At 39.5% G+C, this 24008-nt stretch overlaps 1 protein-coding gene and 1 long non-coding RNA gene across 3 annotated transcripts in view; both read left to right on the top strand.

The window, feature by feature from the left end:
• LOC121250800 (TBC1 domain family member 17-like) overlaps positions 1–23653 on the top strand; it is a 36513-nt gene extending 12860 nt beyond the window's left edge. The window contains exons 8-16 of one of the 2 annotated variants that reach the window (XM_041150021.1): positions 6074–6154; positions 7640–7699; positions 7956–8054; positions 8141–8251; positions 8756–8827; positions 8924–9040; positions 17690–17839; positions 20409–20509; positions 23165–23653. In XM_041150021.1, coding sequence (XP_041005955.1) covers positions 6074–6154; positions 7640–7699; positions 7956–8054; positions 8141–8251; positions 8756–8827; positions 8924–9040; positions 17690–17839; positions 20409–20509; positions 23165–23489 — 1116 coding nt within the window. In that variant the 3' untranslated portion in view covers positions 23490–23653. The remainder of the gene's footprint in view (positions 1–6073; positions 6155–7639; positions 7700–7955; positions 8055–8140; positions 8252–8755; positions 8828–8923; positions 9041–17689; positions 17840–20408; positions 20510–23164) is intronic. The other variant, XM_041150022.1, reaches the window with a different exon arrangement.
• Positions 13701–16782, top strand: LOC121250802. The gene is made up of 2 exons (XR_005937855.1): positions 13701–14507; positions 16583–16782. It is a non-coding gene; the product is annotated as an uncharacterized LOC121250802 (long non-coding RNA).
• Positions 23654–24008: the final 355 nt, after the last annotated feature.

The following is a 24008-nucleotide window of genomic DNA, read 5'->3' as shown; positions in this document are numbered from 1 at the left end:
TGGAAAAGAATCCTTTAGAGCCTCCTCGCCACACCAAAGAAGTGCCCGATTAAACGTTCTCAAGTTCTTTATCCCAACCCGCCTGACGGAATTGGTTTGCACACCTTGTCCCAGCTTACTAGGTGAAACTTAAATTTATCCCCCATCCCACTTTATAAGAAATCACGATGTAGTTTTTCAATCCGTGCTGCCACGCAAGCTGGAATTGGAAAAACAAACAAGAAGTAAGTTGGTAAGTTAGAGAGGGTACTTTTGATAAGAGTCCCCCGGCTTCCTTTCGACAAATATAATCTCTTCCACCCTGTCAATCTTCATTCTATTTTCTCAATAACTATATCCCAAATAGATAAGGCTCGTGATGCAGCCCCCAATGGTAATCCCAAATATGTCATAGGAAGAGAAGCGACCTTACACCCGAGTGTACTAGCCAATTGCCGAATAGTATTGACGTTCCCAATTGGCACTAATTCTGATTTATCGAAGTTCACTCTCAAACCTGATACTGCTTCAAAGCAAAGAAGAAGCGCCTTCAGTGCCCTAAGTTGGTCTTGTTCTGCCTCGCAGAAAATGAGTGTGTCATTTGCAAATAGTAAATGTGAAACTGAGATACTGCCCCTATTCGGATCACCCACTGAAAAACCAGCCATAAAACTGTTACTAACCACAGCGGATAACATCCTACTCAGTGCCTCCATGATGACAACAAAGAGGAGAGGGGACAAAGGATCTCCCTGCCTTAGGCCTCAAGAGCTGTTAAAGAAACCCTCTAGGTTGCCATTGATCAGAACTAAAAATCTTGCCGTTGAAATGCACCATCTGATCCACATACACCATTTCTCCCCAAAGCCACACCTCTTCAATAAATAAAGGAGGAAGTCCCAGTTTACATGATTGTACGCCCTTGCCATGTCTAGCTTACAGATAATCCTTGCAATACCAGACTTTAATCTACCATCAAGACATTCATTGGCTATTAGGACAGAATCCAGGATTTGGTGACCCCTTACAAAAGCATTTTGTGGCTTTGAGATTATCTTACCAATGACCACCCCTAATCTATTCGCAGAATATTAGTGTCATCTACAAATAATAAATGAGATAAATCGGATATTGTAGGATAGGTGTTGTGGGTCTCACTCCTCCACCTAGCTATGGCAAATACTAAAAAAAAAAGTCGTAGGGTTTTTGGTCTTAAGGCTTTACCTATCTCTATCTAGTCAAGTTTTGCAGGAAATTGTAGCAAAGGTAAAGCTACTGAAGTAGCTTTGTGCAAGTTGAGTAAGCGATAGCTCACGCAAATGCGAAAGTGAAGTTCAGTAGCCTAAGGAGTGTTTTCGAATCTTTTTTAGCCAAGAGCTTAACCGGGTGAGCCAGCATATAGTTCAAAGCATGGTAATAAGGCCCCGATTGTAATTACCAACCGAAAATCCAGCCACAAAACTGTTCATAATCACGGCCGATAGCATCCTACTAAGGGCCTTCATGATGATAACAAAAAGAAGTGGGGACAACGAATCTCCTTGTCTTAGGCCACGAGAACTGCTGAAGAAACCAGCTGGGTTGCCATTAATCAAAACTGAGAACCTTGCCGTTGAGATGAATCATCTGATCCACATCCACCATCTCTTCCCAAAATCACATCTCCCTAGCAAATATAGAAGGAACTCCCAGTTTTCAGATCGTATGTCTTCTCCATATCTAGCTTACATATAATCCCTGCGATACTAGACTTTAATATGCTATCCAGGCATTCATTGGCTATAAGGACTGAATCCAGGATTTGTCGACCCCTTACAAATGCATTGTGACTTCATAATTATCTTAGCCAAGGCCTCCCCTAATATGTTTGCAAGCACCTTGGAGATAATTTTTTACACCCCATTAACGAGCCTAATGGGCCTATAATCCTTCACCTCTGATGCTCCGATCTTTTTCTGGATCAACACAATAAAAGTAGCATTTAGGCTTTTCTTGAACTTCCCAGCCAAGAACAATTCCTGAAACACATTCATTATGTCCTCTTTCACTATCTCCCAACATGTTTGGAAAAAATCCATCAAAAAGCTGTCTGGACCTGATGTTTTGTCTTTAATCATTATTCTAACTACATCATAGACCTCCGCATCCTCAAAAGGTCTCTCCAACCAAGACACTGTCTGTGGCTCAATAGAGTCAAAATCGAGTCTATCAAGCTTTGGCCTCCACCACTCTCGTTATGTAAGCAGTTGTTCAAAGAAATCCACCACACAATCCCAAATCACAGGAGCCTCCATGCAGTCTATACCATTGATATTCAACATTTTAATAGTATTATTTCTCCTATGAGAATTAGCTACTTTGTGGAAGAACTTTGTGTTTTGGTCCCCTTCTTTCAACCACAATGTTTCTTGACTTCTGTAGCCAAGAGATCTCCTCTAGAGAAATTAATCTCTCCAACTCTGAAGCTAGCTCTGCCTTTCGCGATAATTCTTCTGGAGAGAGGACTCTATCCTCAAGTATCTTCTCTAACTCCTGTAGCTCCTCCACCATGGTTTTCTTTCGCTCCCCTATGTCTCCGAGGGATTGAGAGTTCCAAAGCTTTAGATCATTCTTCAAAGCTTTTAGTTTGCCTGCAATTATGTCGGAGGGGGTACCATGAAATTGATAAGATGACTACCATTGCTTTACCCTATCCACAAAGCCTTCACTCTTGAGTGACATGTTTTCAAACTTAAAATATTGGCACCCGCATTGGATACCACCACAATCCAACAAGATGAGAAAATTATCCGAGCAAAGACAAGGCAACCTCTTTGGACACACCTTTGAGTAATGATTTCCCAATCCGGTGAGATTAGGAATTTGTCCAGCCAAGACCACATTTGATTATTGGACCAAGTAAAGGAGCCCTCCATGAGAGAAAGATCTACCAAATTTAAGTCAAAAATACATTCTGAAAATTCTGTCATTGTTGGACACATTCTGCTTTCTCCGGATCGTTCATTGGGGAACTTTATGACATTAAAATCTCCATCTATGCACTATGGAAGGTCCCACCAGCTATGTATTCCAATAAGTTCTTTCCATAATAATCTTTTGATATTGTCTACATTCGGCCCATATATACCTGCAAAAGCTCACAAAAAATTATCTGCCACACTTTTAAAGCAGCTGGTCACAATGTACTTCCCTACAAAATTCTCCATTTTCTCCACCACTCTTCTATTCCTCATCACTAAAATTCTACCCGAAGGCTCATTCGATGCAAAATAGACCCAATCTGCATAAGGACAACTCCAAACACTTCGCACTATTTTCTTGGAAACAAATTTCAGCTTGGTTTCTTGTAAACATACTATGTCCGCCCTCCATTCTTGAAGCAATTTTTTTATACGAAGATGTTTATTTGCCTCATTTAACCCGCGGACATTCCAAGACAATTTTTGGCTTCATAAAGGAGATACAATCCCTTTCCCTTTGGATCTATCATGGCTTGAGTTGCCCTGATGGTTCAACAACTATTTGAGGTTCTTAAGCTCTCGCTCTTTCTTGTTACCAGATTTCTTAAGGTGAGAGTGATCCACCTTTATGGTAGTGAGAAGAGCCATAAACTGTTCCTCAAAACCCACACACTCCATTTCCACACAATGTTGAATTTCCTTTACCTTGCGGAGCACCCAATCTAGACTCGTTTGGTAACATCCAATCCAGAGGAATGGGCTCCCCTTCTCTAGAAACCCACGCGAATTCGATGATGTCCCCCTCTCCTCCTTCCCAAACAAATTTCTGCCCTCCTATTTAACCACAATACCCACATCATTGCCAGAGAGTGGAGTTATCATTTGTGTTTCAAGAACCATCCCCTCGTCACTACCATCGATAGGATTGAGCATTTGAGATAGCCTCTCTGCAACATCCTTGACAACATCCCTAGCAAATTCCAGCCTCTCCTCACCATCTCCTTCTGACAACATCTTGAGGTGCTCCTCAGGTTGTTGTGGAGCCTATGCCTGGGTAAGTGGTGCTTTCAGAGCGTTTGTCAGCTTTTTCTGGTCACAATAAGTCGGGATTGCGACACACGGTGGCAGGATCCTCTTTTTCCCCATTTCACATCACTACTGTCAGTTCCACCACCATCGTCAGTGCATTTTGGACCTCTGTCGATGGTCCCACAGCTGGTCACGGTGCACCCAATGCTTTTCTTGGCAGGGTTGTGAGGTTTCTGTCAATGGTGGGCCGACGGTCACCCCCCTTTCGAATTCTCCACACGGGAAGGGTCTGGATGGGCTGAGGCTCTCCCCCATTTTTTCCCCACGGGCTGAGGCCCAGTCATGTGCCCCTTTTTTTCCCCATTTGGCCCATCTTGTTTTGTCTGGCCCCCCCTTACAACGCCTCTTAACTAACTAGGGCCGTCAACTAACAGGCCTAAGCCCTTGTTACGCTGCCCATCTCCCTCACCCGAGCCCACACTAGGTCCACCACTTTCCAAGCCCCCCCCCCCCCCCCCCTTCTCTCCTCCTTATCAGTATCAAGTTCAATGCACCGTATTAGCCAATCCACCTAAATTAGGTGTCTCATCTTGTATACTTTTTGTGTACATGGGCATTGCCTAGTTTCATTTGATTCAATAAAATTTTCTTACTTGTCAAAAATAAAAAATAAAACTACGATTGCCTTTCCTGAGTGTGGTGAAGCAATCTCTCTTTTCTTCCTTCATGCAATTCTCCAAGGCCTTTGCCAACCATTGCACCATTGAATGTCCCAGTACCAGCTTTGTCACCACCCTCCAGATTATCTCTGTAATTACCAAGAGACCCCCCTCCTTCACAAGTGAAAAGTTTTGATTCTATCGCAATGTCCTTTGAAAAACCCATCCTAAGCACACCAACACCCCAGAGCTCAGTCGTATAACGCCATCACAGACCACCCAAACTTAGCCGAGAGAACAAGTATTTGTTTTCCATCGTCGAGAGAAATTGTACGGAGAGAAATTGTATGTAATTTGTGTTCTTTTTTAGTGCTATGCTTAGTATTCATTTTGAAGTGGAAAACTTTCTAGATATTCTAGTCTTACTATTACAATCTGGGCAAGTGTTAGCACATCTTGCGCTATAACCCCAAAGAATATACCAGTCAAAAAGCTAGTCAAAAAGCTTCCCTAGAATCATTTGTAAAGCCCAATTTTACCTAGTAAGTAGCCAATATGGGACCTAGCACTCATGACTACCTCTATATCTTAGTCACCCTATGTGAGTTATTCCTTCTCCCTATGTGGGATTGTGGTGTTATAATTACTCTCCCAATTTAGGTGCATTTATTGTTTTATCCTACCAAATTTATAATTATTTTCTATTGTAGTTATAACTTTAAAAGTGAATTGTGGTATCCTTTCTCTATTTCTCATCCTCTTGTTTATTGTGTGTGTGTGTGTGTGTGTGTTTTCACCATCCTCATCTTTCTACTTTTTTTTCACCCTCCATGTTTGGACGATTAAAATAAATCCTTTTTAACTGCTGGGATTTAGTTATTCTGTGGTCAAACAACCACTTGTCATTATCTAGACACTGTCTGGAAGTGGAAACTGTACAGACTAATAAGTTAGGTCCTCTAGTCAGTGTTTAATATTAGTGTTATTTATCAGTCCTTTTGGACATATTAGAGTGCTTTTCGTTTCTGTGCTTTTTATGAGGTATAACAGCTAGCGGACAAGGAAGGCGAAAGGGAGAATAGTGCTTGAGATGTGTTTGTGAGGATACCAGATAGCTTGTGAAACTTTTTTTTATTTTTAATAATTTTTTTTAATAATGAATCTCAGTAATTAAATTTTTTAATTTTTGAGAAGAATTATTAAACTGCTGTTAATTTTTTCCTATTGAATATGTTTTCTCTTGTCAGGTCACCAGATAACTTGTATGCGTTTTTTAATGAGATTACATAACTTACAAAAAAAGCTAATTTTTCGTGAATGAATATATGGTTCAGATCAGAGCTTTATTCTCTTGGTTTCACTTAAATCTCATATTATTTTAGTTGGAGGAATTTGAAACTCTATTCCAGGAGTGTCTAATACAGACATCTATACCTGTTAAAACAGAAAATTTCTTATATGAAACACAATCTTGTTGAAGAAGCTGCCACCAATTTGGGAACTTTTGAGCTAATCAATTGTAAGGAGGTATTGAAAGGAACCCTTCTGTTAAATTTTAATTTCTGGGGTTCTTTTATTTCGGTTAGGGTAATTAGTTCACAAGGACATGTAGATTGATTCGTGGCAAACATATGCTCTGTAAGTTTTTTGTTATGTTGTGGTTGTTTGTGGTCTAAATTTTGTTGGATGACACATGGTATGACCTGGTTATTTATTTGCACAATTGTTTTCCTGGGCGCGCTCTCTTCTCTACTTAAGAGTGCTGTATCACATATGAAAATTAGTTTTTAATGTGATTATCAACCTTGATTGTCTGTCCATCAAGTTGGAATATCCAATGAGGATGGGAGTTTTACTGGTTGAAGTGACAAGCATTAGTTATGCTTGCAACAGTTGCATTCATTAACGTACTTGGATGTATTTCTAATGGGTTACAATGTGTAAACATGTTTGTGCATTCTTGTAACTTCAATATGCTCACAAATTCCAAACCCAGTGCTGAATATTGGTTAAGTTGAAAACTTCCTGCACCCTAGCTTTCGCTACACGTTGCTACTGGTGTCTGTTTGCGTTTTGTAAAATAGATAATCATATTTAGGCTGGACCTCTGCTGCCCTGATGAAGGATGGTGGTTAGGAGCTGTTTAAAATCTATTTGGGGTTCAATTGACAAAAAGTTGTTTCCATTGTTGATTTATTAACTACTTACACTTTCCTTGGTTTTCTTTCCTTGTATGAAAATGTGGTATTCTGGATGAGTTTCTGAATTTCCTTCTCACCTTAGTGGAATAGCATATATGGACTCCCTTTTTTTTTACAAGTAAATGATTGTATTAATAAGAATAGGCATAGCCCAAGTACACAAGAGGGTATACAAGAGGTAACATCTATTTAGGAAGAAGAAATGGAAACAAGAAAATCATGAAGATCAAGGACATTGAAATGGTAACACCTATTTAGGCATATGGACTCCCTTATTAAATGCTAGAGGTTGAGTTGAACTATAGGGTGTGTTGTGTCTCTATGCCGTTTCTGATGCAGGACCTTGCCAACTTGTTTGAATGTAGTTTTTGTTCTTGCCTTCCAATACTTCTGCATGCATAAAGTAAAAGTAAGCCAAATGATACCAGAGATTGGGAATAAATTTAGCAAGGGTTATAATCCACTATCATTTTACTTATCAAAAAAATAATAATAATACGGATCAACATAATAATAATAATAATAATAATAATTCACTATCATTTTACCTACAGAAAACAACTACCATTTTTATTTGTACCATGAGTGCCTCTGCTTGGATCCCTGACATGTCTCACTTCATGCCACGCCTAGTTATAAAGTGCATAATGGTGGGGGTGTGAGAGGACCTATGATTGCTAAGTAGTTAATTTTGATACACTTTTCTTGTTAAGATTTAGGAGTTTAAACAAAATTTTAAGATGCAATTTTTAACCTGATGACACAAGATTCTTTCCTTCTTGGCATCTCAAATCAAATTTTTTTCTGGCAGGTTGATAAATTGACACTAGTATGGGGAAAACCACGGCAGCCACCTTTGGGGCCTGAAGAGGTAAGAGCTGGGCTTTGTTGAGGATAAGTTCTATTGAAAATTGCAATGTATTTCTACGAAGTAGATGTCTGTCATTTCATAAAATTTGAATTTGTATCTCTAAAACAATCTTCTTTATTCAAACATTTTACAATTGCTCCATCGCTAAACCGAAGAGTAGCTTTCTATCTCATTTCTGTTCTTTTGAAAAAAAGTAATTCTAGACATATGGAGTGCAATCACATTTGCTTTATTGAAGTTCTACTTCTTGTTGCAGTGGTTCACCTTTTTGGATTCTGAAGGGAGAGTCATGGACTCAAAAGCTTTAAGGAAGAGAATATTCTATGGGGGACTCGAACATGGATTGCGGAAAGAGGTATGTACATAATAGTATTTTTAAGGCAAGTGATTTTTCTTAACTGAATATGCAGCGTGTTCTTTGAAATCTCGAAATGAATATAGGCATGGGCGTTCGTGTTGGGATACCATCTCTATGATTCAACATATGCCGAGAGGCAATATCTTAGGTTGATTAAAAAGTCGGAATATGAGACCATAAAGAGGCAGTGGCAGGTGTGTAATGATTACTAGTCTCCTGTTCTTCTTGCCATCCTTGCTGTCTTGGATTTATTTTCATGTATGTGCATGTTTCCATGTGCATGCTCTCTCAAGCACACATGTAATTATATTTCCGATTTTCAATTCCTATCCCATTGAGTTTTGTTTCAGTCCTTTTTCACCATTCCTTTGCAAGATTGCCTATAAAGTGCATCATAGGTAAGCAACAAAGCTAAGACTGTAAACAGGGAAATTATTTTTTAAGGGTGTGGAAGAAAGTTAGTAAAACCTATATTTTAAATACATTTATATTAAAAAAAACGTAATTTCTTTTTTTTTTGTTTTTTTTTTTTGTTTTGATAAGTAAATTCTTTTTTTTATATCCATAAAAAGATATGGATGGAAAATTCTTTTGCCTCTTCTTAAATCAAGCTCCTGTGATTTTTTTGGAAAGTTCTCTTCTTTCTCCTGATTATGATTTATATATGGCCTTATATGTATCCATATCTTCCTGTGCAGAGTATCTCCTCAGAACAGGCAAAAAGATTTACAAAATTTAGGGAGAGAAAAGGCCTTATTGAAAAAGATGTGGTAGGCCTAAACTAGCACGGTTTTTCTTAACTTACAAATCGAGTTCAAACATATAAGGACAAATTTTTAAGTTACTGTTTTTTATCTGTTTTAAAGGTAAGGACTGACAGATCGCTCTCCTTCTATGACGGGGAAGATAATGCAAATGTGAATCTGTTACGTGATATTCTGCTAACATACTCATTCTATAACTTCGATCTCGGTTACTGCCAGGTAATTTTTTATTGTGAAATGTGAATTTTGCCAGAACTTTTTAAGGTTTGGTATTTTTTTTATAAGTAAGACAACAATTTATCAACGGTAGTAAATAGGCATGGCCCAAGTATACAGGAGGTATACAAACAGCATACACATAGTTACCTAAAAAGGAGCTAAAAAGAGAAACAAGAAAATTATTGAAGCAAGCTCCATTAAGTACACAAGAGGATGCCCAAAGAAATAAAGTATGGAAGAAGAAACTTATTTTCTTTGATATTAATTTGGCATAGATCCTTCAATGATTGTTTTGGTTGGCTAAGTTGTATGGAAACATCCCAAATAATGAATACCATAGTGAAAAGTCTTTAATCTATTTTTGATAAGTAAGATCATCAAGAAAATGATACAAAGGCATTATCGAGGTATGCAGTATACATCATACACTTATCTCCTTTACTTCTTGTCTTCTTAGGCTACGTCTATTTACTTGATTCAACAAAACTTTATCTTACCTATTAAAAAAAGAAGTATACATCATACTCTTAATGAGGGAAAGAAAAGAGAGAAACATCATCATGGAAGCTAAAGCTAGAAAGATATCAGTGGGCTTCTGTCCAATGGTAAAGAGAATTGAAAAAGAAAGCCCTGAGGTCTTTTCCACAATCATGTGCTATCTTTAAAACTTTGGTCTCTTTTTCCCCTCCAAATGCACATCAGAAAAATCAGGATCATTTTCCATAAGTTCACTGTGATGATTATCAAACTAGCCTTTCCAGCATGCTGACAAATCAACTACCCGTCTAGGAATCACCCAACTTAACCCAAAAAGAGTAAGAAAAGCTTGCCATAACGAGCTAACTACCTCACAGTGGACTAAAAGATCTACTGATTCCTCATACATCACTCGATCAAGATTACATGTTTTTTCCGTAGGTTATCCAAGGTTAGAATCTTCCCTAGTGTGGTCATCCATACAAAGAAAGCCGCTCTCGAGCAAGCACCACTCCAAATGGTCTTTCATGGAAAAGTGATGTTGACGTGGGGGATTAGTGCCTTGTATAATGATTTACTTTAAACACATCTTGTCTTCATCACCTTGTCTTAATCTAAAAGAATACAGCCAAGCATAAAAGAGGTAAAATGGTCCACCTCCCAGTCTAACACAAATAAATTCCTTTCTCAACGGGAATAGCCATTTAACACAAATAATTGTTTACCACCGATGCTTCCTTGGCCGTGGATATTTAATAGGTTTGGGAAAGCTCTTTTAAGGTGCTGATCTTTGCACCATATATCATGCTAGAACTTTAACTTGGGTCCATCACTCGCCTCATCTTGGAGGTACCTGGGAGTACGGATGTTCTTGTAACACCCCTTCCCATAGGTCTAGAATGTTACTTACATTCATAATATGATGCCCGGTAAAGAGATTCAGTCTCATAAAATACCTCATCTATTGGATCATAAAACTTGACTAGCATGACAGTCTTTCATAACATAAAAGCTGAAAAATAAAGAAATTCCATAAGCTAGTTCCAAGTGATACCAACACTGCTTAAATGTCTAAATCATACACTAAGTCTCTGGAAATTTATTCTACCCCTGGCATTCCTACTCTGTATTCACGCAATCATCATCTGGGACAACAAAACATAAAAATAGGGAAACAAACAAATGAGGCGAAGACTTAGTAATAGCACATGATATTGTAAACGTAACTTAGTTTAACATTAGACTTAATTTTGAAAACTTACATACATTGTCACACATATACATAGCATATAGATCATTCATTGGTAACGAATGACTAACTTGACACATATACATAGCATATAGATCATTCATTGGTAACGAATGACTAACTCCATGCATTTCCTATCATTCGTACATAACCTATTCATCTTGTCTTTCACTTACTTAGTAGCCATCATAACATGTGTGCATTGGTCCAATTGTTGTTGACCATATATAACATATCATAACATAGGGTAAACCACGCTTTGGTCCGTGGCATCATCTAATGTATCACAATAGGTAGTGAAACATGCTTGGGTCCGTGTTATCACATAGAATGTGGTAAATCACGCTTGAGTCCGTGGTATCGTCTAACATAACATATCATAACATGTAGTAAAACAAGCTTGAGTTCGTGTTATCACATATCATATGGTGAACCACGCTTGAATCCGTGGCACTCATAACATATCATAACTTGTGGTGAAACACGCTTGGGTCCGTATCACCTTATAGCATATGGTAAACCACGCTTGAGTTCGTGGCACCGTCTATCATAACCTTTGGTGAAACGCGCTTGGGTCCGTGTCACCTCAAAACATATTAGCTTACTTGTGGTGGACCACACTTGAGTCTGTGGCTTGCATATCTACCCATAACTTAAGGTCAGTCTTAAAGCTTACTTGTCATTCATGTGTGTTCTTATTAACTTTCATGATGCATGAGAACATGTTTGACTTCATGAATTTACATGGCATGGCATACTCTTGTGCATGGCATAACATTATACATGGCATATTAATATGAGTCTTACACCACATAGCATAACATAGGCATGGCATGACGTGATCTAAACATTACATGGCGTACATTTGATTTTCATAACATCTCATCCATCTAACAACAAACCATATCAGCATAGCATACATAGTCTCATTTGCAAACATATCATAATTCATCGAGGTTTGTGAAAAAGGCTAACCTTGTATTGGCTCGTAGTGTACCGTAGGTAAACATCACATTTTTCATGCACAATCAGAATAATTACAGCACACATATAATTATGATCATGCTACTTACCCCTTAGCGCTGCTTCCACAATCTCTCATCTTAGCTCGTGACCTATACGAGGCACTAATTGTCACTAAATTTTCTAGAAAAACGTGTCTTAGCATTCTAATTACTTAAAATCATACCATAGAGATAACAGTGAGCACGACCTGGAGTCCACAACTTCGCAATGCTTGCAGCTCCCAACGCATTTCTGATCTGGTTTCTCTGAGATGATGAATGGTTGTTGAAGAAGGGGAGTGGGTCAGTATGGGTTCTTCTATGGAGTTGGCCATAGAATCTAAATCCTTTACACTGGTAAGGTAAAGAAGGGGAGCATGTTGGCCATTACTGAAAGGAGTCGAAGGGTGATATCTAAGTTGATTCTGGGTTCGACAACAGTGCAATGGCTAGCCAAGGCCATAGAAGCGTGTACTAAGGATAAGAAACAAGATTTTTTCTCCACTGTCCGGGAAGGTCGACGTAGTTTCACAGCGCATCGCTGCTCGAATGCTCGCGGACGTTATATGGCGGTGGAGGAGTATGGTGGTGGGGGGAGGAGGAATTTTATTTTTATTCCTGAAGAGGGGGGGCAGTGGTTGGAGAAGGATGGGGGAGGTGCTGCGTCATTTTTCCTTCAGCAAGAGAGGGAGTGACAGCTTGGAATTATGTTGCAGGGAGGGAGAACATGGAGAAAGACCCAAGTGCATCCTCTGTGGCGAGAGGCAATCCTATGCGGCAGCTCTAAAGACGACACATGCTTTGGGGGTTCAGAGTGTGGGGGGTCTGCCAATCACGCCTCAAGACCAGCTTGTCGAGATGCACAATTCTCTAAAGGAGATGGAAACCCAACTTGTCGAGTTGAAGACAGCAATAACTTTCTTGTCTACGAAAATAGATCGACTTTCAGCTGGAGGCAACAGAGTGGTAAGAAACATGATAGGCCCGAATCCTTTAAACTAAGAAAAAGGAAAACGGAAGATCGGATTCGGCCCTGTCCCTATAACCAGATCCAGGAGAGTATGGCGGGTTAAAAGGGAATCTGGGTTATTTGAAGTGGGGTCTACATTGCGTATTGGCGTAGAGACATCAGTAATGGAATGTCATTCGCCTCATGTAACATAGGATAGATCGATAGTCGGTATTACACCCTTGGTCCCTGAAGAAACTATGGCTCCCTCGTCAGAGTGGAAGGAAAAAGGTGTACTGCCGAGGTCTGAAGGAGATGTAGGATCCGCTATCACCCCAGAGGTGAAGAGACTTGTTGTCACCCCAGAATCTCCAATGGGGACCCCGATACTATTGGAGAGAACCAATAGAGTTACTGGAGAACTAATGAGTTTGGCGTTGGTGCATTGTATAGAGGAATGTCTAGAGTCGGGAGTGCAGGTTGATGGGGATATTGTGGCTCCCCTGGTCTCTCGTCTTCCAATAGCGGATTGGATTCTATACCTAAAGTTAACGAGATTCAGCAGTTCGTGGGAATTTCAGATGGAGGATGTGAAGACCAATTTAACGAACTAATTATTGCGATCGAGGCAAGCCGCACACTTGAAACCAAATCAAGATTCAAGAAAAGCAGGGAGTTACAGCGTCTCTTTTCGACAATCAACTATAGCGCTAAGGGTGGTAGTTCAACTAGAGGGAAGTCTAAATGGAGGGTATTGTGAAGACGGGAATCAAGGTGTTGCGGTTGGTGTTTGGGTAGAGTTTTAGTTCTACGGGAAACAATGATTGGGGTCGGGTCTGATGTACTTTGGGTTGGTTTTTTTATGGGCTTTTTGGGTCATTAGGGGCTTGTTGGGTCATTTTGGGCAATGTGTTTTCTTGTATACATTCAGTGTACTTGGTTTCTCCTTTTGATATATACAATATTTTTACTTATCAAAAAAAAAAAAAAATATTCAGCTATACTAAGATTAATAGATAATAATGTTATTTAAAAATCATAACATATTCCTTGATTTTCTATTAAAAGTATAACATAATAGTTTTATTAAAATCCGACTAAATAGACAATGAGAATATTAACTAAATTAATTGGCTCAATAGTATACTTTAAAATATACTTTAAATCCCTTGAATATATTCTGTAAAATACAAGAAGCCAATTTAAACATTAAGCTCCACATGAAGTCAGCCCATTTAAAACAATACACTAGTTTATGAAATCAACACCCTGAGAAAATAGGAAGGCCCAAGGCCCATGTGAGAAGTCAGCCCACGTACAAAACAAGTTAAGACACAAATCTGACATAGACACTTAAGGGCAGAGATGTAATTTAACCAAAGATTTTTCAAAAGTGTTTACGAGAGGTTACACAACAAGGGTTAAAAGGGTATAAATGTAATTACAATATTAATGTATGGGCTTTTTGGGAAAGGCTGAAACAAAAGAAATAAAAAGAGAAACACATGCTTATGGGAGAGGAGGGTTGTGAGATGCTCACCAAGAGAGAGAGAGAAGAACCACTGTGACAGTGGGTCTGGGTGGCTGGACGAGGGTCACGGTGGTGCAACTGGAGGGTCCCTTTAAACATGATGATGCGACATAGAGAGAGAGAGTTTAGAGAGAGAGAGAGAGAGAGAGAGGAGGGTGGCGGACGGTAGTGGGCTTACCGGAATAGTGGGGATTCGACGGAGTTTGGCTGTCTGGCAGTTTCTGGGCAGCGTGGGTGGTGCTCCGACGTCCTTTGTGGTTGTGTTAAGACCCAATCAAAAACCGCCCTAGGACATGGTCCTAGGCATGCATGGACAACCAAGATTAGGCCACCAAGGGCCAATGTTGTGGGCCCCACGCCACTATCACTTATTTTTCTTTATTTATTTATTTATTTTATTTATCAATGGACCAATTAGGGTTTTCACTTTGTAAGCTCTATAAATAGGACCCTTAGGCATTTAGTTTACATCTTTTGAACTTTTGGCGAATTCCCTAAGTGGGTAGACTTGTTCTTAAGATCATCCTTCGGTGCTTAGCACTTGGGCTACTTGGGTGCAATTCGTGAATCTCTAGTAGAGGATCATCACCTTGCAATTCGTGAATAGGTGTGATTCAACTTATCTTGTTCTTGCAACTTGGTGCAATTCGTGAATCCAAGTTGTGTTATCTTTGTTATTTTCAAGTTCATCAATCTATGAGGTTTATTTCAACTATTGTGCAATCCGTGAATCAATAGTTGAAGTGTTATTTTGTTCATCCATTATCTTCATTGTTCTTATTTTCCATCTTGTTCATCTACACTTTCTTGCATATCTAAATATTCATATAAACCAAAAAGAGTCTTCATATTCTTTTGTTGAGTCCGTTCATTTTTGTGCATTCTTGACTTGGTGGTTAAGTTATTCATCATTGTGTTCTTGAATGTTCATACGTGTTCATCCATATTGTTCATCCATATATTTCCTTGCATTCATTTGATCCACCCAAACACTAAGTCTTGCCCATTATAGTGTTTGCCCTAGTCCACTTACCATAAATTACCTTGCCGCCCCTTCCATAAAACCCTAGCCATATTTCCCACATACACTACTCGATCAACCCTAGTGTTACCCTACCTTCCATAATTGGCCACATCCCATAATTACCCTTCATCTGTCATATTCATTGACCTAGTCGAAATTGCCATTTCTCATCATCCAACTTGCCCTAACCGTGAGTCATACTTACCATAAGTGGCTTGCCCATAAATCTTTCCATATCCATAAAATCCTAGTTCATATACTCCACTTACATATTCAGCCACACCAAAGTCTTCTATCCATAAAACCCTAGCCGTCCACCTCAAATCTCTAGAAGGTAATTCATTCATTTTAGGAGTCTTGCCTTCATCCAGTCACACAAACCCTAGCTGTCCATCAAGAGACCTCTTTGGCAACTTCCTTAATTCAAGGAAAGTTGACTCATCCCATGCCAATCCCTTGATTCTAGGAACTTCCCTAGAATCACTCAATCCCTCCAATCACTTATCCAATTCCTTAAATCTCTCAACTCCTTCCATTGACCTAGTCAACCAAAGACTCCATCCTCTTGCCATATTCAAATCCAAATCCTATCCTCCTTAACTTATCCTAGCCAATCCTTAAAGTCAAGGAGCAACCCTTGACTCATTCAAACTCCATCTCATCTACCATATCCAATCCCTCAAATCTCTCATTCCCTACAATCACTCAAGTCAATCAAAGATTACAATCCTATCTTGCCATATTCAAATCTTATCTTCCATCTCCTAATCTCTAAAGTCAAGGAACAACCCTAGACTCATTCAAACACCATCCATCTTCATCCATTGACCATATCCAAATCCTATCTTCCTCACCTTATCTTTAATCAATCCCTAAAGTCAAGGAGCAACCCTAGACTCATTCAAACACTTTCTCCTATTGCCAATACCGAACCACCCTAACATTAATGGGTAACCAACCCCAAAGTCGGCCAACCCTAGCATCTTAGCTAAGACTCCAACCCTAGTCCATTTTTTTCCAATCTCGAAATCATCCTTAGCCACCACACAAAACCCTAGCTACACTTCACCATACCAACCCTAATCATCATCCAAGTGGCCCTAACATCAAGGGCAACTTTCAAGCCATTCCACATTGCATCAAACACCCTTATTCACTCCTTAGATCAACCCAGGAACTCATCATCACCATCATACGTGCCATTATTGTCCAAAGACCAAGCAAGTTGGCAATGTCACTCAGTCATCATTCACACCAAGGTGAGCTCGTAGTTCTTAGTGTTAGGGACAAGACCGGGGTCCCTAATAGGTTGACTGTGGTGGCGGCGTCTTCTGTGGTAGTTCCCGACGAGGTGGTGGTCTGGTATGGAGAGAAAGTGCTACGGTGGCTTTTGTTTTCAACATGGGGCTTGCTGTGAGAATGAGTTTGGCCGTGAGTATGGGTAGTGGCTAATGGGAAGGTTTTGGCCGCAAGGGAGCTGCTGGTTTGATGGAGGAAAAAGCGTTAGGTAAAAAAGGGGATTTATGGGAGGATTTTTGAGGTGAGAGTTGGTTTCCAATTAGGAAACTATTCAAACTAGGAAATCAAACGGAGGAGGGATATACGGGGTGAAGATTGTGGAAGAAACTCAATCAACTAAAATCACTATTTTAAAACTGATCTGATAAAATATTTACTAAAATAATAATAATTATAATAATTATAATTTTTTTTTTTTTTTTTTTTAATGTCGGGGAACCTCTTCAAGGCAAGGCCCTTTGGACCCACCCCTATAGAGTAAACTCCGGTCCCGTACACCGTATTTTCGGAAGTTTCTTTACACGGGACTGGTTAAATCGTTGGCTTTTCACCAGGAGGTGTAACCCCAAAGGATTGTTTGCACCTATGAGGTGTTGAACCTTGGACCTTAAAGGGAGTGATATCCCAAGACCGAGGTCTTCAACACTTAGGCTTAAAAATAAGAGGAATGTTATGCATTATAGCTACTATTCACTCCCACACCCCACACCTATAACTTTTTCATAGGGTATGTGGGTGTTTTGCATAAGGTGTGAGGTGTGGGGTGTGGGGTGGTAAATAGTGGCTAATGAGAAGAATTTTTCTAAAAATAATAATTCTAAGCCCTAATTTAGGACCCGTATGTTACAGTTCTTCTATATCCTGAATGCATAACTCTCATTCACCTCATTAGAGCTCTAGCTACCCACAAACTACCATACTTCCTATCTATCTCTACTCTCTATATACTATCTCTTTCATTGGCATAGCACCAAAGCCATTTCCCCCGAAAAGGCTGTATTGAATGTAATCAATCTTCTAATTCCCAAACCACCTTCAGAAGTAGAACACGCTTGGGCCCAATCTCCTAGATGGACATTATGGTTGCACATCATAGATTTTTGTGCTGTCTTACAGGGTATGAGTGATCTCCTGTCCCCAATATTGTTCGTAATGGAGGATGAGTCAGAATCATTTTGGTGTTTTGTTGCACTAATGGAACGCCTTGGACCCAATTTCAATCGTGACCAAAACGGCATGCACTCTCAACTTTTTGCATTGTCCAAGGTACTCTCTCTCTCTCTCTCTCTGTGGTGTGAAAAAAAAAAAATCAGTTGATTCAGATTGCTGTGCAAGTAGCAATGTCAAATATAAACATATTCTTTTATTTATGTTTCAACTTGTTTTTGCTTCCCTGGTCAAATGAGAATAAGATTGTTTTAAGCTGATGTTTTGCCTTTGAACGGTTGGACTTATTTGGAGTTGGCATTATTTATTTATCTATTCCATTAAATGTTTATTTTTTATTTTCTCCTCCCATTTGGAGTGTTTGTTCATTGCAACTCATGACGGTGGAGTGAAATTTTATTTAGTATAAAATTTCACTCCACTTGTAGTGGTTTTTATGTTATGCCAAGTGATTTTGAGGATTTTGTTTAGTGATATCATTATTAAAAAAAACTGATAAAAAAAAAAAAAAAAAACAAAGCAAGAAAGCCAATGGGTCTTCAACTTCCAGTGTTATTGAGAATAAAGGATTCTAGTACAGCATCTAGCAGACTGAATTGGGCTGAGCTGGCTGTCATTCGTAACATACGTGGTTTTTAATTGCCTTTTATGACTCACTGGGAGAGGTAGGGTTGCCAGGCTGGGACATCCCCCTGCCTCCCAAAAAAAACCTTAAACCCCTCTCCCCCTAGAAATAGTCATTTTCCTCCAAGTATCTAATAAAAACCCATACCCATGGCCCCCTAAAAAATTTCAAAAAGAATTCTTTATCCTCCCTCCGAGAATTTTGAATAATCCCCCCCGCCCCCCCCCCCCCCCCCCCCCCCCAAAAAAAAAAAAAAAATCTAGCAAAACCACAAAAAAAGGTCTAAAAAATTTTTGGCCCTAAAACAAGTTGAAAACAGCCCATCAACCATAGTCTCCCCAAAAAAAATCTAAAAACTATATGAATGTTTGCTAAAACTCAAAATTTAGCTCAAATCTTTCTCTTTTTTCTAATATTTGATATTTTTAACTCAAGATTTTGATTCCAAAAAGATGTAATTTCTTTTAAATGATGACATGTTAGTTTTCTCCATTCAACCCATCTCTCAATCTTTTCCATTCTCTGCTCTCCATGACTATAATTTCAACTGGAAAATTTCTTGTTCTTGGTTGAAGAAAAAATCATTATTTGTAATTTATAATTTGTCACTGCCATTGACCTACACGGGGCATCAATGGTAGTATTGATGCCAGTGACAAGTTATGAAGTAAAAATATCCCCCCCCCCCCCCCCCCCCCCCCCCCTCTCCCTCCTTAAAAAAATTTAGAAATTTCTTTTAAGGCTCCCTCAAAAATTTGAAAATTTGCTCTCACTGGCCACTCTCTCAAATATTAAAATAACCCACAAAAACCAGAAATAACTCTCATAACATAATTTTTGAAAAAACCATATCTTCCTGTTCCAAATCTTAAAAAGCACTTGCATTTAGGATTTTGCTATTTTTTTTTTAATTCCAAATCTATAAAAAAAACTTAGATTTTTTAAGCTCAAAACATTGCTGAAAACAAATAGACATGTATGTATGTATGTATGTATGTATGTCCTTCTTTTGAGTCTCTTCAAAATCATTTCCTTGATTTTATATGCTCTCTCTCTTTTCCGCAACAGCAACTTTTAAGGTGAACAATGTTTTTGAGATTGAAGATGGAAAACCATTATTTGGAATTTATGACACTTAGGCCTTGTTTGGATATTGAGATGGTTTCATCTCATCTCATCTCACTATCCAAACCAGCCCTACATGCACACTCACGTCCTTAATTGAAAAATATGTTGATAATATGTTTTGTATTTGAAATTGCATTTATAACTTTTTTTTGTACTAGGACAGATAAGAAAATAATAATAAATATTTAATTATTATAATATTGATTAGTCCCCCCCAAAACCCCCTTTTCCCTCCGTGCATGGTGTTTTTCGCTTATGTACCTCTTTCAGTTTCTTCTTCATGAATATTAGTATGGTTGGATGTGGTCCTGTGGTGGAATTTAGACCTCCAATATGGCATTGAGGATCTCCTACTGTAGTGAGTCTCTTCCTTTAATATTATCAACTTAATAAATGGAATCTTTGTTTAATTTGACAATAATTACCTAAAACCGGTATAAGATGTAATTCTTTTCTGTTAATCAGTAAATGCGTCCTCATATATTCTGTAACGCATCATTCTAGTTATTTTGAATCGATTTGGTCATTGAAAACGAAACAAGATAACAATCTGTGAATGTGCATGCCTGTAAAAAGGAAAATCAATCTTGTGACTATACATGTACATTTGGAATCAAATTTCAATACTATGCTTGAAGATGTTGATCAGATTTTGGATGAGAACAGTTGGTTCTGAGATGAGATGAGATGAAAGTTGATCAGTCCTCGTTTCGTTACACAGATGAGATGATATGAAAGTTGATTAAAATATGTTAGAATCTTGTTTTTTAATATTATTTTTGTTTTGGGATTTGAAAAAGTTGAATTTTTTTTGTATTTTGTTTGGGAGTTTGGGAAAGTTATAATGATTACATGAGATGGTTTGTGAAAATAAACCAGGCCAGTTCTAATGAATTCTCACTATTTTTGTTGCAGTTAGTGGAGTTGTTAGACAGCCCATTGCACAACTATTTTGAGCAGAATGACTGCCTTAATTATTTCTTTTGTTTTCGCTGGATTCTAATACAATTAAAAAGGTCAGCTCTTTAATTTATTTGTTAGCTCTTTAAAGATTTCAGCTCTTTTGTTTTTGCTAATCCTTTGTATTGGCATTGATGTGCTTAATGAAATTGAACATATGGTGTGGGTTGCATCCTTCCTCTTCTCCTGTGAAAGAGAATTTTGCTTTGAACAATCAATGTTGTCCTCCAATTGCGATTTGTACTAAAAAGCTCAAGGAAATATGGAATATGTTGGCAACTAGTACTAAAAAGCTCAAGGAAATATGGAATATGTTGGCAACCATACAGACGCACAACGCAGACACACACACACACACACACACACACGCACACACCCCACACGCACGCAGAGGAACTGTTAGGGACCCCAGTCTTATCCCTAAACACCAAAAACCACAAGCTCGCCTTGGTGAGGTTGTTGACCGAGTGACTTTGCCAACTTGCTTGGCCTTCAACTTCAATGGCAATGGAGTGATGGTGATGATGATGGAATCAGGTAATGCGAGTGTTTAGTGGAGGCAAAACTATGTGGAACGGCTAAAGGACTTGTCCTTGAGTGTGGCGCCAAGATGATGGAGGCTAGGGTTGAGGGTAGGAAGTGAGGTTAGGGTTTCGGGTAGTAGCAATTAGGGTTCTCGAGTTTGGATAGGGTAGAATTAGGGTTGGCGAGAATTAGGGGATTGGCTAGGTTGGACGGTTGGGAATGGGTATGGTAAGATCCCTAGATGGAGAGAATCAATCTAGGAAGGAAGGGAATTTCGAGTATGGCCTTGTATTGAAAGTTGTTGGTTGACTTGAGGCAAAATAGGAAAGGGAGTGATTTAAGGGATTGATGATTGACAATTCCTTAAATCAAGGGATATGAAATGGATGGAGTCAAAGTTACCTAAAAGGCAAGTGTTACCTTATAGGGAACTAGAAGACTTCCGCTAGGGCAAATAGAATAAGGAAAGAATTGTGGTAGCTGAATATGGGAAGTGTATTTCGGCTAGGGCTTGATGGATGGAAGGATGAATTTATGGAAAGTATGACTAACACTTTGGTGGTCGAAAATATGGGTATGGAAGAATTGAATGAGCAATGGAATGGATGAACACAAAGAACAAACTATGAACACTCTAGAACTTGAATGAACACAAAAGCAAATACAAAGATAACACAATTAACTTTGATTCACAAATTGCACAAAGATGAAAGGAAATCTCATATATTGATAAATAAATTACACTTATTCATGAATTGCAAAGTGTAGTTCTCTCTTAAGGGATTCACGAATTGCACCCCAAAGAGCCCAAGTGTTAAGCACCGAAATGATGATCTCAAGAACAATAGCCGTCCACAATGGAAAATTGTCAAAAGATGTGAATGCAAAGCCTAAGAGTCCTATTTATAAAGGTTACAAGGTGGAAACCCTCAAAAGGTCCATTGGAAAATAATTAAATAAAAATAAATAATATAGCAATAACATAGTGGCACGAGCCAAGTTAGCCCATGGCATGCATGGCCCAATGTATGGGCTAGGATGGTGCATGGTCTTCGGTTGGGCTAGTCTGGTCCATGGCTGGTGGGCACGGCATGGCTTGCTGATGGGCACGACATGGCTTGTTGATGGGCATGGCATGATGCCATGCAAGGCCTGCTGATGGTCCATGCGTGCTGCATGGCCCAGGCAGGTGGCCTAGGCGTTGGCTCTGCATGGCCCATGATGGTGGCCTGGGCATTGGCACTGCAAGGCATGGCTGGAGCCATGCGTTGGTGGACATGCCACTGGCCTTGCTTGCAAGGCACAAGCTGGAGCCGTGCGCTGGATGGCATGCCTGCTAAAGCATGCCACTAACCTCGCTGGAGTGCGGCATGGGGCGCATGCAAGGGCATGTGCAGGGGCACGCATAGGGGCATGCGCATAACCCTGTGCCGTGCCCCCATGCGTGCGCAGAGCCGCGCACATGGGCGCGCGGCACAGGGCTATGCGCATGCCAAGCCGTGCGCTGGGCTTCGCACGACCACTAACCTCGCTGGGCCTGGCCTGCATGCTAGGCGCCCCGTGCGTGTCAACGCACGGGCCAAGGCATGCATGCTGGGGACACGCACGGGCCAAGGCATGCATGCTGGGTGCCCCATGCGTGTCACAGCACAGGCCAAGGCATGCGTGTACTCTAGCCGTGGGGCTATCTTTGGCTGTCAAGGGCCGTGTCGAGGCTTGGTTTGGGGCCACTTTCCTAGGGTTCTAACAGGAACCTCTTTGACGTATCACATTGGATGGTGGAAAAACACGGGAGCAACAAAGAAAATTTTGTGGAGCAGTTTTGTATTGGTGTTTTGTTTTTTAATGATAATGCGGTTCTCTTTTCTCCGTGATATATTCACAACTAAACAGAGTTATTGTGTTGGGACTAAATAACTCATTGACCAACTTATTTTGTTTTTTTATTCTTAAATCCTTTTTTTTTTTTTTCTTTTTCTTGTTCTTTTTACAAGTTTGGAGTAACATGTTTCGAACTTTAGGCATGCCATAATTCTTTTTTCCATGAGTATCATTGATGCCTAAAGTTACCGCACAACGTTCCTTTGAACTGTACTCTTATTCCACTTGATGACAAAATTTGGACATGTAGCCTATATCACCTGAAATGCATTTATCGGGAGGTATGATATTGTCACTTTTTCTAGGGAGTTTGAATACGAGAAAACAATGCGTTTATGGGAGGTATTGTGGACGCATTATTTGTCTGAGCACTTCCACCTGTACGTATGTGTTGCAATCTTGAAGCGATATCGTAATAGGATAATGGGGGAGCAGATGGACTTTGACACGCTCTTGAAATTCATCAACGAACTGAGTGGTCACATTGACCTGGATTCGGTCCTCAGAGATGCAGAGGCTTTGTGCATATGTGCCGGTGAGAATGGTGCGGCTTGCATTCCTCCCGGAACCCCACCCTCATTGCCTGTTGAGGATGGCTTATTATACACTGAACAAGATGACGTATTGTAAATTTGTAATCGTGGTACCTATTCTATTCATCAGCCTTGTACGCTCAAATCTGTAGAAACACATTCACTGCTTTATTTCCCTCATGTAATTGAGTTATTTTCTTTTTATTATTTTTTTTCAGCAAATCAGTTTACTATCAAATAGCACCAAAGTCCATTATGAAATGATTCTTCTTATTGTTGGGAACCTCACCCCCTCCTTATGTATCACTTATTTAGTTTAATGAAATTAACTTGCTTAGAAAAAAAAAAAAAATGATTCTTCTTATGTTTTGCACTGATTTGATGAGAAAGGATTGTTGTAACCTGGGGTGCGCGCGTTACATCCCCAGTTAAGAATCGAGATCGATCGTGTTTTTTTGTTCTTTTTCTTTTCTTCTTTTGGGAGAGGGGAAGGAAAAACAAAGAGAGTCGGTTGAAGTGGGAAGGACTTCACGTCTCCCGCTCTTACTCTTTTCTGGTTGCTGAAGTTCTCTCCAACATTTTCGTCTTTTGAGAGGCAGGTTGCCCTCGTAGGGGA

This window comes from Juglans microcarpa x Juglans regia, chromosome 2D (genome assembly GCF_004785595.1).
Source record: "Juglans microcarpa x Juglans regia isolate MS1-56 chromosome 2D, Jm3101_v1.0, whole genome shotgun sequence".
In the NCBI taxonomy this organism is placed as follows: domain Eukaryota; kingdom Viridiplantae; phylum Streptophyta; class Magnoliopsida; order Fagales; family Juglandaceae; genus Juglans; species Juglans microcarpa x Juglans regia.
This window is presented reverse-complemented; position numbering and strand designations above follow the sequence as displayed.